This window comes from Coloeus monedula, assembly GCF_965178545.1.
Source record: "Coloeus monedula genome assembly, chromosome: 7".
Taxonomy (NCBI): Eukaryota; Metazoa; Chordata; class Aves; order Passeriformes; family Corvidae; genus Coloeus; species Coloeus monedula.
In genome coordinates, this window is record NC_138787.1 from 10,674,352 (window position 1) to 10,693,190 (window position 18,839).

General features: G+C 39.2%; 1 protein-coding gene across 3 annotated transcripts; it reads right to left on the minus strand.

Moving 5' to 3' along the window:
• Positions 1 to 4,547: 4,547 nt before the first annotated feature.
• On the minus strand, positions 4,548 to 18,839 carry STK17B (serine/threonine kinase 17b). 3 transcript variants are annotated; one of them, XM_082284995.1, is made up of 8 exons: positions 18,788 to 18,839; positions 16,415 to 16,573; positions 12,535 to 12,747; positions 10,749 to 10,893; positions 10,362 to 10,488; positions 9,447 to 9,495; positions 7,982 to 8,161; positions 4,548 to 6,179 (listed from the first exon to the last, which is right to left on the minus strand). In XM_082284995.1, exons 2-8 carry the CDS (start codon positions 16,534 to 16,536, stop codon positions 5,897 to 5,899), a joined length of 1,119 nt encoding a protein of 372 aa, XP_082141121.1. In that variant the 5' UTR covers positions 16,537 to 16,573; positions 18,788 to 18,839; the 3' UTR covers positions 4,548 to 5,896. The 3 variants fall into 3 exon arrangements, with proteins under 3 accessions (XP_082141121.1, XP_082141122.1, XP_082141123.1); XM_082284996.1 differs by having other exon boundaries at positions 16,415 to 16,570; positions 18,788 to 18,836; XM_082284997.1 differs by lacking the exon at positions 18,788 to 18,839 and adding an exon at positions 15,431 to 15,492 and having other exon boundaries at positions 16,415 to 16,534.

Below are 18,839 nucleotides of genomic sequence, written 5' to 3' on the forward strand. Positions count from 1 at the left end.
AACCAAAGGTTTTCCAAATGCCACACCATGCATCAGCCCACCTTGTGCACAATGATTTAGGATTTAAACAACCTGCCCCCACACCCCTAGAAAATTAGAGAATACAAGAAAATATAAACAAAAATCTCATTCAGTTTAATTGGTAGTCCATGGGTGTTTCCTCCGCTGAATCCAATACTTAGACCAATCTAAATCAACTACTGGCACAGCTCGTATGACTTCTAACACTTCGCTGGGGCCAGGTTTGGCTTTCTATGGGATCTGAAACAGCTGTTGCCATGTCGGGCAGCTTGTGAATTTTAAATGAGAGGTTTCTACATGTTTGCACAGCAACCTATAAAAGGTAGCACAACATTTTACAGAGCTAACCTGCTAGAAAATAAATGAGCTCCATTTCAGGCCTGTAACCGATCTTGTGAACTGCACACAGAGCATTATGAGTCCAGATAGCAAGTTTTAAACATAAAAGCCCCTTTATTAAAATACCAGAGGCAAAGAACCACTAGGGTATTTCTGCTTTGTCCAGCTGTAGAAGGCACAATATCACTCAGAATTCCCAGTACATTTTCTAAATCCAAGCCAGTACAAAAGCCTGGTTTTGATCGTGGAATGAGAAATACCCTCACACTCAATCTAGCACAGGGAGATTCAAACAAACTCTACTCTGTACTGGCTATAATACAGAACAGTCCAGTTGGAAACCATGCAAAGGGAACTCCCTGCTATTTCAACTATCAGAACTACACCTACAGCAAGCAGTGGCACAATCAGCATGCACTGCCATCCACTGCTGGGCATGGGAGTCCTTCTTCCTAGAGTGTGACATTTTGGGGTTTATTGTCTGATTAGGAAACTGGAAATAGCACAGCTGCTTATAGTCTTCAGAGGAAGAAAGACACAGATTGCTAATATGAGAAACGTTATAAAGAAAACCCTTATACATATAGTATTTTTCATTAGCAAGAGAACTTTCTTCTTACAGACATGAATAATAACACCTACATTGCTGTTTAGTCACTACATGGGCTACCAGATAAGAACTTTTATGTCATAATTCCTGTACCTACTTTTAATTATTAAAAAGTTTCCTTATACTCTCATAGCACGCTACACACTGGTAGATGACTTGGCAATTCAGCCTTGTAATATTACCTTTAAATTTGGTAGACTTTCTACACTCTGATTCATTATGCATCTTGCTCATTTCTGCAATGCTGAGTGGACCAAGCAGTATTTTCAAGCCTGTCAGCTGCCAGGTTCTAATGTCCAGGATGAGTGGCTTCTGAAACAAACACACAGTAATTGCACACTCGTGTTATGCCCCAATTTTACAAAATACTTTTTCAAGTTCAACTTGCCTTACTTGGCAAGAGTACAAGCACAGGTGTCCTGGTAAGAAGAGGGTCAGTTATTATCCTATAATGGTTTGAGTTGGAAGGGACCTTAGAGGTCATCCAGTTCCAACCCTCTGCCATGGGCAGGGACACCTTCCCCTAGACCTAGGCTCAGAGCCCTATCCAACCTGGCCTTGAACACTTCCAAGGATGGGACATCCCACAGCTTTTTTGAGGAACCTGTTCCAGTGCCTCATGACCCTCACTGCCAAGAATTTCTTCCTATTATCTAATCTAAGTCTTCTACTCTCAGTTAAAAGCCACTGTGATGCATTTCTCAAAGATGTCTCCTTCCTTAGGACTTCTGAAAAGGCAGAAATTTCAAGCTGTCTGAAACCATTAAACAGAATAGCTTGTTTTCTTGATGTGTTAAAGAAATAGGCATCTTTCCTGATAAAAACTCTCAGTGCAAGAAATGTAAATATTCGGATACTTTGTGAACTTAATGCTGCAACACCAAAGCAACCACATGAATACACTGCTTGTTCCACTAAAAAGAAAGCCCATTTGTGCATTTCAAACAATGCAAAAGCTTTGTCAATGAAATGTGCCTTTGGAAGAAACACACTATCCAGGCCACCAGGAGTTAACCTCCTCTTTTGAGTGCAATTCCCTTTCTAAAGGACACTTGTTTTGGGGTTTGTTGTTTTTTATTTCAGCTATCTACTTGACAATGAAACAAATGAAACCATTAGTGCCCTAGGAGGTTAATATGTATAACAAAGATTCCATTTAAGTTGTCTCACATGGCCATTCGGAGAGGGCAGTAGAATTTAACTTAAAAAGTATCACCTCAGTAAGAAGAGCGAGATACAACCAGATCATTACCAATAGGAACATCAACATTTTCTGCATCAAGCCAGACATAGAGAACAGTTCCAGGAAGTTAGCTGCTAAGTTCGTGATTCACTGGTAGTAGTCAGCACGGACTCAGCAAGGGGAAGTCAGACTTGAGCAACCCTCTGCAGTGAAATGACTGCCAGGAGCTGAGGGGAGAGCAGCAGACACTGCCTACCGAGCCCTCAGCAAGGCCTCTAACACTCTCCCAGGAGATCCTGGTTAAGGATGATGGGCCCAGCATGCCCTCAGCAAGGCTGCAGGTGACACAAAACTGGGAGTGGCTGATACACCTGTGGGTCCTGCTGCCGTCCATAGGGACCTCTGCAGGCTGGAGAAATGGGCTGTGGAGGAACAGTGCCATACACTGATATATCCTGGAGCCATCCAGCTGGAAAACCCCTTTGCAGAGAAGGCCCTGGGGTCCTGGAGCTGAACAGGAGCCAGCAGTGTGCCACACATCAGGCTGATGGCACGGGCTGCAGCAGGGTGACAGAGGTGATCCTTCCCTTTACTACCCACAGGAGCAGTGCCCAGCTCTGGACATCCCATGCCCAGTGTGAGACACACAGAGCTGGGAGTCCAACTAAAGGCCACAAAGGGATTCAGGGAATGGAGCACCTCTCTTATGAGCAAAGGATGAGGCAGCAGGGACTGTTTAGCCAGGAGAAAAGAAAGCTCAGGGAGGCTCTTAGCATCATCTGAAGTGGGGCTGCAAAGAAGATGGAGCCAGGCTCTTGTCACTGATGCCCAGTGACAGGACAAGAGGGAGCGGGTACAAAGTGGAACACGTGAGGTTCCATCTGAACACAAGAACATACTTTTACTGTGAGGCTGACTGAGAACTGCAGCAGGTTGTGCAGGGAGACAGTGTCCTTCCTTGGAGATCCAAAGCCATCTGGACATCATTCTGGACAGCAAGGCCTAGATGGGACGGCTGGAGCAGGGGGGTTGGGCAACATGACTTCCAGAGGTCCCTCCTAACCTCAGTTAGTCTCTGATTCTGTGAACAAACAAACACACAAGTTTTGAAAAAATGGCAATGTTTATTTATTTTTTTAATATAAAAAGGTTACGAACTGCATAGAAGTATGACTTCAGTCATCTGAAAATATTACTCAGCACTCATTCACACTTGGAAATTCCCAGTAATATGGCAGGAAGCAAGACAGACTAACAGTTGCCTACAAGGTATGTACATTCAACTGGACTTAATTTGCACAGTATTTTCAAATAAATCAAATGCACTTATCCAAACAAAGTCTGATTCAAAGTATATTTTAAGTTTATATAAAATACAAATAAAGTCTTCAAAACTTAAATTCTTTGGTTAAAACGAATTTTCAATTGTTTAAAGGTAAGTTAGCTCTAAAGTAGTAAGAAATGTAAACATCAGATACTGTGATAAAAATCTTAAGGAATGACAGCTTTGTCGTAAAGTGCTAGCATATGCTATCAGCTTTATTTTCCAGACGCCAAAAAATAGTTGTAATTTCAATTCAGTCATATTTTGGCAGAATTTTGAATGATAGCAGCTTTTTTAACATTCTTTTTTACCTGTATCTTCACAACTTTTTGGCATTTGCTTCTTACATGAACTTTAACTTCTACATAGTGTATGTAGTATTTTGTGGTTTTAACTTACCCAGTTCAAACTGGACTCCATACTGGTGGGGAAAAAATCAAAAGGTCAGGTAAGACTCCAACTGGGACAAGCCAGGGACTTTGAAAAGTAAGGGTGTAAAGAACCTGAACACAGTCCAAGAGCTGCCTCCTGCAAAGTAACTCTGTAATTATATATACAATCAGTACCACTGAAAAAAAGCTCCATGAGAATTAATACACAGAGGAGATTCAGTGTGGTTCACTCACACCCAGGCATCAGAGCTTTGTATCTGCTGAACAAACCTGTTACTTCATTTTGCATGAAATTAAGTCTTGGAAAACTTCTACTTCTTCTGACAAACAGAAGCTGAAAAGTTTTGCATGCATTACACCTCAGTCTTTTTTCCACTTGTCAGCATGATTGTCCCCCCATAAACCAAGACAAAAGTCCTGAATTCCCCCATGCATTATGGTGACACCTTATATTGAAATCTGTTTGGGAAAAACCTGCTCTTTCCTTGTGCGAAGGAAGATAAAGCACAACCTTCTACCACTCACCAGGTTCACCTCTCAATCATATGTTATTCCAAAATGCCAATCTGCCCAACTATTGACAAATCCACAGGCACACTTGAAAAGGATTATCATGTTGTGGTATTTTATTATACAAAACAAATCCAATTCAAAGACAATTAAATTTAAGCTCTGAGGAGTGGAAAATCCCAAAATATTTTAAGTGACATTTACTTTCAAAATATCTCTAAGAGTTTTAATAAATTCACTGCCCAAAAAGATTCCCAGCCTCTGTTATGATTCAGGGGCTTATTTTATGAGTATTAGTTTCAGGCTGTTAAGGTACAACTGGCATTTGCTCTAAGACAAAACTTGACACAGGCATTATTACCTCAGAGCCAGAAACAGGAAGTGGAAGATACAGAACTTTAAAAAAATACCACTAAACAAACCATTTTTAAAGGCTTAAAACAATTATTAGGTAGTTTGTCTTTAAATACTAACACACTGCAGCCCACTTCTCAGAGCAGGCATGAAGCTGAGTAATGGGCAACAATAATTGACAGCAAGATGCACTTCTACTTTAGATGGTCATAGAGAAAAGTTGTTAATTGCAGCTTCACTGGCAAAAATGGTTATTTTCAGTTTACTCAGTTTTACTACTTTTAACTAGAGGCTTTCTGTTTCAGAGCTTGTTTGTGTGGGGTTTTTTTGGGGGGTGGTTGTTTTGGGGATTTTTGGTTTCTTTTGGTTTTAAGATAAGGAGAAAGGCAATACAGGTAGATTATACTATTTCAGAGGTTTGGTGAAAGCAAACCACCAAGTTCAAATATTCACATCATCATAGGAACCTCATCTTCAAATGTAATTTAGTGGTAAGAAGCCAAGGACCACAAGCACAAGAACTGACAATCTACCTGTTTTCTATACCAAGTATTGCAGAGATCCAACACAGCATAACCCCACAGAATATGCATTATAATGCCCAAATAGACCAGATCTCTAAGGCAAAACTACTAGTGATCATAGAGGGAGAACAGTTTTCCAAATGGCCCCAACAGATGTACTATAGTCCCAAAACATACCAACTTTAGCCTCTATTTAAAGTGGTGAGAATGGTAGCAAACAAGTCCAGTAAAGCAGCAAGATTCCGTTTACCTGCTTCCCTTCCCAATTTCTTACTAAGGCTAGTCCTAAAAGCATGCATGTGTTCAACCACTGTTTGGCAAAGGCTGTGCTTAAGCAAACTCATTTGCAGGTTTCAGTTTGTTCACTCTAGCATCATCTTTTGACTAGAACTTGAAAAGTGCAAAAATAGTTAATTATATCTTCTTAAAAAAAATAATTCATTTCATTGGCGCAACAACTCCAGTTCCTCAGGAGTTAAATCCACTGCCAGCAATGGATAGAAAAGGAGGCACCAGCATAAAAGAATCAAAGTGCATTTCCAGTATGCCAATGCTGCACGAACTGGCAAGCCAGAACCTTATTTTCATCACTGGAACAGATTATGCTGAATTCACTTCATGAAAAGTCCCTATTACAGATTAACACACAAAGTCTGTCATGAAGTCTTGGGGATGCTGCAATGAATCATCAAAGCGGAAGCGTTTGGAGACCATACTGCTGTCCTCTGGAATGTTCTCCTTGTCCTCCTTGTCACTGCAGGTACTAGTGCAGCTGGATTTTACACTGCGCTCTTCTGAGCACTTTGTTGCGTGTCCAGGCAGCTGAGGGGAGCAGCAAGTTTCTTCAGGGCTGCACAGGAGCATGAACTCCCCTTGCTGCAACCACGAATGGGAGAGACAATCTGCTGCTGTGGGCCTGTCCCTTCAGAAAGGAAAAGGGAAAGGTGCTTAAGTTAATTTCACCAATACTAAAAAAACTAAAATAGCTCTGATGCTAAAAATCCTAAGCAAAATTGACACTGAAGAGTCAATATCGTTGTATTCTCACCCCTACCTCAGCTGCTACAAAACACAGTTAAGTAATGGCTACACGCATCTAAATTTAGTTGACGGTTTACCCTAAAGCTGGTAAGCTTTCATCAGAACAAGGAACACAGTCCCTTGGAATGTTTCCAACATGCTACACATACATGCACATGTGCTTTTGTTTTTAAAGTCATATGTTTTATACAGACCATAAATAGTGAGGCTCATGAATATTCAGTCATTAGGTTTTCAAGGACAGCCAGGTAACATGATGTCATCAACTGACATGTTCTAGTGTTTTACTCTTGCAATTCATCTGGCATCAACTCTTTCAAAATGTAGATCTTATCAAACAGACCAGACTTAGAAAATTGTTCCTCTGGATAACCTAGTACAGTGTTACTGCAAGTTTTGTGTTCTGCATTGTTAACTTCCACAGAACTTACTGGAAAACTGGCTCCAAGGCAATAGAGCCCACTACTTGTGCCTAACTCTACCAGAAAATGGGAATATTTTTCAGTCAGAGAAGCGTAACTCTACAGAGTTGACTCTCCGAGAACAGACTTTTCCTCTTAAAATTCAAGGAGGTAAGTCATCAAGAGTTGGAATAGGGGGGGAAAAAAAAAGGCAGCTTATTGAGGATGTAATGAGGACTCCTGAGATACCCACGAGAAAGTGAGCAGTAATTGTGACAGAATGTCAAATATCCCACAGGCCCACACTAAGAGTTATCAAAGCAGGCTCTTCATCATCGATTCCCTTTTTCTAGGTGCTCCACAAACATGAAAGATAAGCGTCCCTCATGATAGTGGGGTTTTATGAACTACTCCAGATCCTGACAAACTGTGTATGTGAGATGTTAAAACAGGAAGGACTCTTCTTCAGACATCGCTTTATATTTTATTTCCTCAGAGCAGTCACTTTGCAGGAATCATCTCCCATAGTCTCCTCCTATCAAAGAGCCTCTCTCAGCCATGCAGGGTCACTCCTGTCTGCTGGAGGCTCTCGGAAGATGACAAGGACTCCTGTCTCACCACAGCTGACAATATCTAGCACTGCAATTGATAATACCTGACCAGGTCACTTCTCAAAGTTCAGCTATTTTGCAAGGTCTTGATTAGAGTCTGAACTCCCAAAGAATGCAGAGTTATGGGAGTGTGTCTTACAAAGAAAAAAGTCTTCACTTTGGATTGAGAACATTAAGACTGAACAAGGCAAAACACTGCCAAGTATAAATATATAATAAGAGGTGTATTTAAGTAGAAAGATAAAGCTAAGTCAGGAAACAAGAAAGCACTGCAAAGACATTGCATTTTGTCTCTCCAAACTGTACAACAGTTACAGAAAATAATGTGACCTTTCTAGATTATATTTAATAAAATATGTTACCAATCTGTCCTCTGAATGAAAATATAAAGAAACTAAAAAAAAACAACAAAAAAACACCTCAAAGAACAAGCCTGACTAATAACATTATTTGTAATGTCTGACAATAATAGCCAGACAGTGAACTGAAGATCCTTCTCACACATTATGGAAAAGCATAAACCAGCACTTTTAAATATCAGTTGAAAATACCAATGCACTGTGAAATACCCAACTGACCTTATCAGTGGTATTAAGTACATAAATTAACATTCACTTTTTCTAGGTGCTCCACAAATTTAGGATTCTTGCCTGGAGGAGTCTGCTACTTACTCTGGATTTTTTATGAGAAGTTTTTGAATGAAGTCTTTTGCAGGCTGTGAAACTGATGAAAATGTTTCTTCTGAATAATCCACGTTAACTTGAGATATATTAAGGTAAGTTTGTTGAACATCAGCTCCCACAAATGGAGATTCTTGTGTCAGCAGCATGTATGAGATGACACCGATGTTCCTGAGGTAAGAACACAATCTATAAACCGACTAGAGAATCTAAACAATATACCCCACATATTTACTGTGCTGCAGATCAAACTTCCTGATACATCCCACACTCAGAAGCATCATGTGATTCGAGCATGACTGCACATATACACACAAGGAAAGCTAAGTGTATATATCTCAATGAAAGGATTTTTGAAAACTGTTTATTTTCAGTATATCCTTTTCTTCCAATTAATAGGAAAAGGAAATACCACTTTTATACAGCCCACTCTTGGGATACATGGCAATTCTGCATGATAGAGCTGCAAAAAAGACAGATTTTCTAATCTGCATGTAAATAAAACCCATCTTTCATTGCAATTCTGGATGACAGAGCAAAGACTGAGATTCAGTCAACCTCTGTGTACATTTGACATCTGAGTTGTGTTACAATCTCCTCTTGCTGAGATGTTTCTCCCAAGAACATGAGTACCACAGATCATATTATAAATCTTAAGATGCTTTCTTGATGTATAATAAAAACATTTTTGTGATCTAATAGATCAGAATTTAGTACTCCTTACAGTGTGGAAACATGCAGCTGTTGGGTTTCTCATTCTGAAAACAGTAGGGGGTTTTTTATGTCTTCCCACAAGAGCAGGCAAATAATACATGATTAAAAAACTTTCATGAACAGATTTAGTTATTATTGAGTTGAAAATTTCAAATGAGCAATTAGCAACTTTTAACAGTGAATTTTAATTAAGATGCTGAAGATTTTATGTTTTAAAGGAAACATTTCAAAGCTAGTCTTTAACATAGCTCATAAAATTAAAAAGCCACAAATGAAGTTGTGGGTCAGTTTAAAGTACTTGTCTCCTTTTTTAAGATTCATTCTGCAGGTACATCTCTAAAAATAAGAAGTAGGAAGTTTATGTTATTTAACAATATAAAAGTGGGAAGGAAAGAGTGTCCCAGAGTAGCTAATATCTGAAGCATGTAACCCAGGAGTAACTAATACCTAAAGTATGTTATCCAGCCACTGTTACTGTCCCCTTCGAACAAACACCTGTACTCCACAGGCTCAGAAGCCACCTGCATTCCCTACTAAGTGTGCAACAGACCCATATATTCCTGTAAGCCCTGAGTTACATCCTGAGGGCTCCTTCCCCTCCCCTCCCATCTCTCCCTCCCTCTTTCAGCCAGCCCACCAACAGAAGGTGGTATTCTTGGAAGCCAGATGAAATTGCATCAGGCCCTTAGACTGTTAAGTGGTCCCACCAAACCTCAGTAAAATGAATTAAGATAAAACATACCACATGTCTGTAGCTGTGGTAATAGGATCATAGTTTAAGATTTCTGGAGCTAAAGAGATGGGGAGAAGAAAAATGCTTTAATAAATACATTATTTAAATGGCCTTGAATCATACACTACATTTCTGGCATTCTTTTGCCAACCATTATTATGAGACTAAATATGTAGTTTCAATAATTAGGTTTATTATTTTCAAGCCACAAGGGTGGCAAAAAGTTATTTCTGTTTGCCTAGACACGGATGTTTACTCGGTTCACACCAAAATGGCACTACATGGCCTAAGGTTTATCCAAGTTTCAAGACGTGTTCGAATCAGATGCATGCATGTTAAGTTTTTCTCCTAAGAGGTTTTGAAGTATACAGCTTTTTAAGGGGAATGCATAAAGCCTTCAGCATGTTAACACTGCAAAACAAGATGACCAAGCCAATTTTAGGATCACTGGCTGTTAGCATAGGCTAGGTAGCAAGTCATTCATTGCAGAATGAAGTGCTCTTAGAATTGAGTGTTGGCAAATCCTGAAGGACACTTGTCCCTCAGAGAGGGCCAAGTGTTAACAGCAATCTTTCCCTTTCCAAGGAATATTTTAATCTCATAAATCATCATATTAAATAACGTTGCTAATTCAAAGAACATTTCTTTGTGCATGCTAATGTTGCATTCCAATTCTAATCAGAAGAATTTAACAGCCTACATCACAGGAAATACTACAGCATGAAATTGTAGGGTGCACTTATTGATATAATTCGGGAATTTTTGGTGCAAACATTTGTTGACTACTCAAAAAAAAGAGCAGCTCAAAACATGTTGCCTTGTCCTACGGTGTTCTTTATCAGCTTGTAAGTTGCTAAGTGTGTTACGTGAACTGCTCCTGTTTCCTCAAAACCCCATGAGAGGTTGTGAGCAGCCCTTCCATACCAAGATACTCCGTTGTTCCCATGATCTGCCGCAGTTCACTGGAATTCTCAAGCTTCCGCGACATCCCGAAATCTACAATTTTTACATCACCAAGAGGATTGACACTGCTCAGCAAAATATTTTGAGGCTAGAACAGAAAATAGTGCATTCCTAATTAATAAAATACAATCAAAAAAAAAGCCCACGTGCTAAATGACACTTCAGGTTCTATTATGCAATACTTACTGCTAAATGTTATCTAAAAATACTTAATCTCTATCCTTTTTATCTAATTTTAATACCATTTAATCTCCTTATTCTCATCTTTTTTATGTATTTAACAAATTACTTTGATGAACATAATAAATTGAAAATAAAGAGCTAAAACAAAGTCTGCTGCAGCCTCACCTTTAAATCAAGATGAACAATATTGTTTTCGTGCAAGCAGCAAAGTCCTTCAAGTATTTGCCTTATAAGCCTTACAATATCCCTTTCACCAATTCTGTCATCCAGATCTGGGACACACAAGTCAAATATTTCTCCTCCAGCAGCACTGAAATACATTCAAGAACACCTGTGTATTAAGTTTAAATTTTGAAGCTTAAGTGAGGAAAAATGTTATCAGTAATCTCTAACATATATCTGTAATACCAGAGAGGCTGGGAATAATTTCTTTCTTTAACCACTTATGCTATAAACCACTTCATATTAGCACTTAGATGAGGAAAACAAAATCTGATGATGCTTTTTCTTTCCTTATAGCCTGAAACAGCAGTCGAGGCAGCAAAAAGCACTTTGACTGGTAACCTCATAATGCTCTGGTCCCCTCAAGCAAGAAGATGCCTTCCAGAAGTTGAGTTCTATCATCAGTCCTGAATCAAAGAAGCCTCTCTTTTCAAGTCAAATCTAAAATTTCTTCCATGAGACCAATTCATAAATAATTCAATGCAGTGTAAAGCAGCATGGAAATATCTGTGCTCATGTGGTTTATGAGCTATTCCTACACTTGGCTGCAGTGTCAGCTGTCTTCTTTCAGGCTGGGTTTGAGATCATTGAGAACATCAGCCTACTCTGAGTGCCTGAAGTCTCTCTCAAGGATGAAGGGCTACCTCAGAACTACAGATCACTAAGCCTAAACTTCACTGCTGACAAAATGAAAGTCTACTAAGAAGTCAGATAAGGGACAAAAGGAATGAACACAGCCACAAACCTGCTGAGGTTAGCTGAGGCGTCAGTAATGCCTCCCCTAGCTGACTTTATGACAACATGTACATGAGGAGAAGGGCAGTGGATGCCATAAACTTCAACTGTCACAAGATTTTCAGCACTGGCTCCAGCAGTATTCTTGTACTCAAGTTACATTATGGTCTGAATGGGCACCCAGATGGGTAAAGAGCTGAAAGCTCTGCAGAAAAGGATTTGCAGAAAAGCCTTAGAACAACAAATAATACATTAGGGGTCACCTAGTTCCAGGGAGAAAAAAGCTTTTAAAGATAGAATCTAGCTATATTCTTTGGAAAATTTGAAGGGATTTATCATGGTGTATGGAAACCACCATTAACAGCACTTCAAACACTTTGTACATGAAACTTGAAGCTTAGAAATAATTAATTTCACAGGATGCATTTTTGTTCCTTACATTCCAAACAAAAATTTACACATACAGCAAATGTGATAGATAATGCAAATTCAATTCCCAAATTAAACTTATTTTTCTGAGCTAAGGAGAAGCTTCAGGGACGCCTGTAAAAAATGTGGCAATTTTTAAAGGAACGGCTCCAAACGCCAGTTTTAAAACAACAAAAGCACTAAATTTAGGGGCTCAAAACACACAAAGAAACAGCAATTCTTCAGTCACCAAAAAATGTCAAGTGCTAACTGAAGTTCACAGGGCATGGATGCGCTCAGCCTCTTTGAAATCTGTTTTCTTGGTATCAGCGACATTTTTTTTGTGATTTAAGTTGCATCAAAGCATTCAGGACCTTCTATGGCATTCCAAGAACTTTATTTCTGGTGAGCTTGCCTGAAACATCCTTAAAGGAAAAAATATAGAGTATATTACAATGAAAGATTAGCATAATGTATACAGAGTACTGTTGCAGTTCTTCTGGGCACTCAGCAACTCATGCAAAAAATCAGTATATCAAAAGACTTTTATCTACAAACATGGAACATGTGATCCAGGCATACTTACTATTCCAACACTAAGATGATTTCATTTGCTGTTTCATAGACTTCATGGAGATTAACTATGTGAGGATTGGATTTCATTAATTCAAGGACAGCAATTTCATGCAGAATCTCTGCTTTGCAGTCTTGACCTCTTCTTCTTTTCTTTAAAAATTTAGCTGCATACTCTTGGCCTGTGGATTTAGCTACACATTTTCTAACCACAGCACATCTTCCTCTATGAAATAAAAGGGAAAACATTGAGATGCAGGAAATAAAAAGTGCATAAATTACCATTAGAAATAGAAATACTAAGACATAGCAAATAATTGGAAACAAATCAAAAAAAAGTATTGGGAAGTGCCATGTTTGGCCAGCTCTTACAGTATTTCCTTAACATTCACTTGCAGGCACTGTAGAAGGATACTAAGCTGATGAAGCTTTAGTGAGACCCAGTAAAATTCCCTTCGTGCAGCCTAGCTAAACATTAAATCAGAGTATCAGGTTACAGGGACATTCTCACTGGCAGGTTACAGAATTAATTTGGTTAGAAAGGACTTCTGGAGGTCTCTAAAAACCTCCTGCTTAAAGCAGGGCTGGCCACGAGGTCTTACCAGGCTGCCCAGAGCTCTGTTCAGGTTGGCAACATATTGAAAAACCCTCAACCTCATTACAACACCTACAGGACAATAACAGACAAAGCAAACCTCTGTGAAATGCAGAGAATGAACAGGGAAAATAAAGCATATTTATATGCATGGGTGTGGCAGGAGATTTTCAGTGAAAAAAATTTTGGTCATAAAGAGAATTTCCTTCCACAAATCATGTGGTACTGCTACAAAAATCCCAGGTATCTGCAAAATGTTTCAAAACATCTTAATAGAGAAGTACCCACTACTTAGCATTCTCTTCCTCAATTACAGCTGGACAAAGCACACTGCTTTATTTGCTAGCCAGCTGTTTAGGTATGGAAACAAAAATCTATTTTGGCAAAGAAATGTTTTTAGAAGAAAACCACATACTGTAGTTAAAACACCAAGCTGATGTTTAAAAAAATTAGGAGGAAAAAATGCAGTTTAAGCCAAGTTGTAAACTCCTGAAAAATACAATTTTATAACCACCAATACTGCATTCCCAGGAATGCCTGGTTGCATACATGCAAAGTCTTTTCAGATGATACAAGAAACATTATTTACAAAAAAACCAACCTGAAAGGCCGCAATAAACTGTGTGCAAAGTTCTAAAAACAGTATAAAGCTGTGTACAAAGCACGACCTACATTTATGTCTTCAAAAAAAACCTGTCCACCTCTATTTTTGTTACCACTTAGCATACTAAGAACAAATGTAAGGAAGCAGCTCAGTACGACCTATCTGAGCTGTGTTCTTTTAACTAAATTAGCTGCTTTAGTAGAAAATACAACACTGCCTTGCAGCTTTTATCAGTTCTCTGGTGCAAAAATCCCAGTGCTTGAAAGGATCATTTCTTAAAAAAAAAAAAAAAAAAAAAAAAAAAAAGTACTTCTTGAAAAAAATCTAGACTTTGGTATTTAATCAAGAAAAGGGATGAGCATCTCATGAAAAGAAATCATTTTCATTAGCAAATAACTGTAGAAACATGCCTAAATTATAAAATATTTAAAGATGACTTTTAATCATACTGCTATAACTCAAAAATAAATTTGACAAAACAGGTCCTCTCTCATCATTTATTTCAACATCAATTAGTTGTACATTTTCTCTGTCCCTTTTCTAAAGAACTAAACTTTAAAGGTGAGAGTTATTTAGTCTGATACATGCACTCTTCACTTTAGCAACTATTTGTAAGCCTGAAACAGCCACGCTCTTTCCCAATTGTTGAACCAGCTTATTATTGCAGAGCATTGGAGGTTTCATAATACACCCAAGCTGAAAACACTCCCTCCTCCAGCTTACATTCTCTTTTTAGCATCACATCAAACCTGTCAGCCACGAAAGGGTCTCTAAAATTAACAAAGGGGAACCAGTTTTGTTTCATGAGAACAGCAAGATCTTCCCTGGTAGTTTTGGCACATCTTCCGTCTGGTTGCTGTGTGTTTAACAACTTTGAAGGGTCAGTGATATCTCCAGATTTGAGATGCATGAATTTCCACTTGTTTATTAGTAATGTGCCAGTTAAGGCAAAAATTAAGACAAAAAAGTCTTTTAGAGCAGTGGAAATTGCTCCAGAAACATAAAAAAAAAAGTCAGCTCAGAAGGGCTGCACTGACGCAAGCGGAGCAGTTCCCACTCCTTGCCTGCAAAGCAACTGCGTAACCATCCCCCTTCACAGCCCAGCTTTACAAGAAAAACTGATTTCAGGATGTTTTCATATCTCAGCTTAGAAACCACAGAAATTTAGCTACTTCAAAAGAAGCCAAGCCACGCACACACCAGGGACAGAACTACTTAACCCACTAAACAGAACCTAACCTGCCAGCTTCGTGAGTCAGTGTCTTAAATACCAAAGGACCCAACAGATAAGGGTGTGGGAGGAAGAAATGGGGCTTGGGAAGCTTAAGCAGAGAACAAGAGAACTATTTACTACACAATCTCAACAGGAAAAAGAGAATTGCAAGTGAAAATTAAAGCATGTTGAATCTTTTAGAGAGGTTACAAAGAAAAGATGGATTTTACATCACTTAAAAAGCACTTATACACTTAAAAACATGAAAAAATATACACATAGTTAGGCCAGAAGAAATAATAAATATGTTTGTAAAACAGAGTCCTCTGCTTCTGTTTTTTTTGCATTTTGGCACATACTTTGTTATGCCTGGTTTTGCATGCACAGAAAGTACAAAAGACTGTGTTCTGGAATTCACACAAAACCTACACTTGTGTTTGCTTTAGACATCATCTCACAAGTATGTAGAGTCTGAAAATCCAGCATTGTAACAATACCTGAGTTCTAGAGGGTGCTGCATATAAACTGCTTCTGTAGAGTTTAGAATTCAAAAGCAGAGCTGACAAAAGTTAAGAAAAGAAGAAAGTTATGGGCTGCAATGTGCACTTCTATAAAAGTGTACCAGATAAAGCACGTGCTAGAAAAACAGAAAAAACCCAAGAGAACAATGAAGGCTAAAGAGCTCACAAACCACATGCAGAAGAGCATCTCTGCTGACAAAACAAGCTGCAGGTGCAAAGGATCCTTGTGCAGCACAGCAAGGCACAGCTGTGAGACTGACCAGGGACACTTCTGATCAGGGAGCTTGGAAACATGATCACAGCATTATGTTTGCATGGCTTTACACCCAATTCACGGAGTATTTTCAAGGTATGAATTAACCCAGTGGTTTCAAAACACACATTCACTTGTACGTCTGAAACAGTGTCATAAATACCAAGGCTTTGGGTGCTTTGTTGTTCTATTTCGTATTTTACTGTTGCAAACAAGAGCAAGGGAAGCAGGCTGCAAAACTGTTCTGAAACAGCAGGTTGCTTGAAACTTAGTCTAACTGCTTGAGGCTGGGAAGGGAAGAGAAGAGGTCTTTGTTTTCTGGACTTCAGAAAACTCACCCAAACACCTGGGACAACCATCTCAAAATCTCATTCTTTGCCTTACAGTATTACCCTATGTCATCCCTTGTTTAGGCCATGCACCTGGAATCTGATGTGTGACTAGGCAGGAAAAGGAAGATAATCCCAAATCTACATGCCTATGAAAACACACCAGATCTCTGTGATGTGGAAAAGGCTGGCAACTTATGCCTCACTGTCCCTTTTCCACGTCCCTAAAGAACCCAATGTGATGCAAAGGGGGCAGAGAAGGAGAAGGCCATACTCCATTCTCCATCTACTACCATAAAAGTTTGCCTCATTGTACAGAGAATTTTCTTGCAGCAGAAATTCCTCTTGCTAAAATAAAATAAATAGGAATAATCTTACCTTCCAAGCTCTTTTGATTCAAGCATATAAAAATTGTGGAAGTTATCTGTCTTGATTGGTGTATGCAGAGATGTGGCCAATAAGCCAGAAAGGCTTTTATTCTCCAGCTTTCTCCTCGACATTGTCAAGAGCAGGTCTCTCTCTAATGCCAGTCACCTGCTGAAAAACAATTAAGAGTTTTGGAAATTCCATAGTTACAGCACAGGAGAGTATACAAATATTAAAAGTTTAGGGCTATAAAACTCAAATAGCCAGAACTTTGTTCAGTAGCAGCCTGAAAACATCACATTTAATCACTGTAAAAATAAATCCTGAAAGGAATAATAATCAAGACATGCTAATTTAATAATGTAAACACTTGAGATAAGCTGTTTTTTTTTTTTTTCCCTGGAGCATATCCATAAGATACTAGGGATAAGCTTAAGTTCTAATAAAAATGCTAATAACTGCTTAACTATTAATGAGATGTAACTTTTTAAAATCTTTCTGAAACTCTTCTTTGGATTCTGGGTAAGTTCCATAGTTCCTTTAAGTTTACACTTTTAACAGATATTCATTCCTGGGGGAATTTACCAAAACTCCTTCCTGTTTCTTAACTGCAACCTAGCAGGAATAGGTAACAACAGGACAAAGTGGGGTTTTTTTCCCAGTGGGAATTTGTTATTAGGCTCAGTCATAGTGATTTTTTAAGTTTCTTTTTTAAGGTTGAGTTAATTTTCAGGGAGAAGCATGAATGGACAAAGTCCTCTTTGCAAGTTCAGATCATTTAGAATCAAATGATGTAGTAATCCGGATTAAATTACCTTAATAAACCAGTAGAACAGCACATTATGAAGATACACCCACCCACATCATTTCTGCTACAGTGAAAAAAAAAACCCAACAAAACCAAAACCAATAAAAATACTGGGATTTGATATCCACATTTATAGGCCTGAAGCATCTCTTCAGGTGAAGTGCAAAAGCAAGGCAGAAAAAGGCTACTGAAGGATAACAGAAGTCGTAATTGATGGCTTTTTTAAGTTAAAGAGCAGATTTACCTTTACTAGTGAAGAAGAAAAAAAAAACCATAAGGCAAATTCAGAGACAGTTAGCAAACTTGTAAAAATACCCTTGCAGTTTAAACGACAGAAATGCACTGTCAGACACTTCTGGGGGAGCACTCAAACAAGTTATGACCCAAATGTAATCCAGTACCCATCCAAGATTGTTCACATTCCCATGTGGGATGGAACACAGATATTCATATTAGAACACCTTGGATTCAAATCATTGTACATACTTTAGCAGGAAAAAGACCCAAACTACACAGTTTAAAAATATCTTCAAAATATTATTTGATATGCAGGAAATAGCTTATTTAAGAAATTATGAAAAGGTCACAATACAATCTAATACACAAGCCTTTGACTCAGTCTGTAACAAGCAAGCATTCCTTCTTCCCCAATTATATGACAGTTTACCATTTAAGAGGACGATTTTGATGTCTGAAAGTTTACGTGACTCTCCTTAGGGCTGTGCTCACTTGATAACTTTAACTGCTAAACTCTATCTTCTTACTGCTGTACTTCAGTACAAAAACATTTGTGTTTGATAACTGGTCTCATTGATTAAGAGCTTACCATTACCAAGTTTATTACCATTACCGAATTTATTATGTAAGCTTTTATTTTATATGATCATTCATACAGAGCAATTATTATTAAGGAGAACTTCTGCCTCACGTTGCCTTGACTTTGTTTCTCTGTTAAGACACCACATCCTCTTTAAGCTCAGTATCACCAAGAATAGAGAAAAACACATATCCGCAGCAGACAGAAACCCACAAAAAGGCACATAATCTACTCAGGAGAATGAGATTCAACTAGCTATGGGCAAAAAAAGGCACGAATTTTAATACATGAACTACTTCCAAAATTTAAAAGTGGTAGCTGTGTTGTTAACACATTGCACAAAAAGGCCTGAGAAACAGACACTACAAGTGTGGCTCTCACACTCTCTCTACAAGATTATCATTAAGGAGAAAGCTTCCCGCTAAACTAGGGAAGTTTAGCCGGGCAAAAATCAGTTCATTTAACCCTTTCTAAAGACGTCGAGTCTCTGCTCCGGGCCGGGAAGATGTTTGGCAGCGAAGGACCACGGAGGGAGGCAGCGGCCGGGCGGGACCCGGCCCGCTCCCCGCGAGACAGCCCCGACTTCCCTCAGTCACCCCCGCGCTGCTGCCGGCGCGACCCGGCAAAGGGTGGGGGAGGCAGCGCGGCGCTTCCACCGCGCCCAGCAGCAGGCCACCACTACAGCCCCCCGGCCAGGCACGCTCATGCCGTGGCCGGGTACGCTCCCCGCTGGCCGCTTCCCCCGGCCGGGCACACTCACCGCTGGCCACCGCCCGCCGTCCCTCACGGCGCCGCTCCCGCTCTCTCGCTCT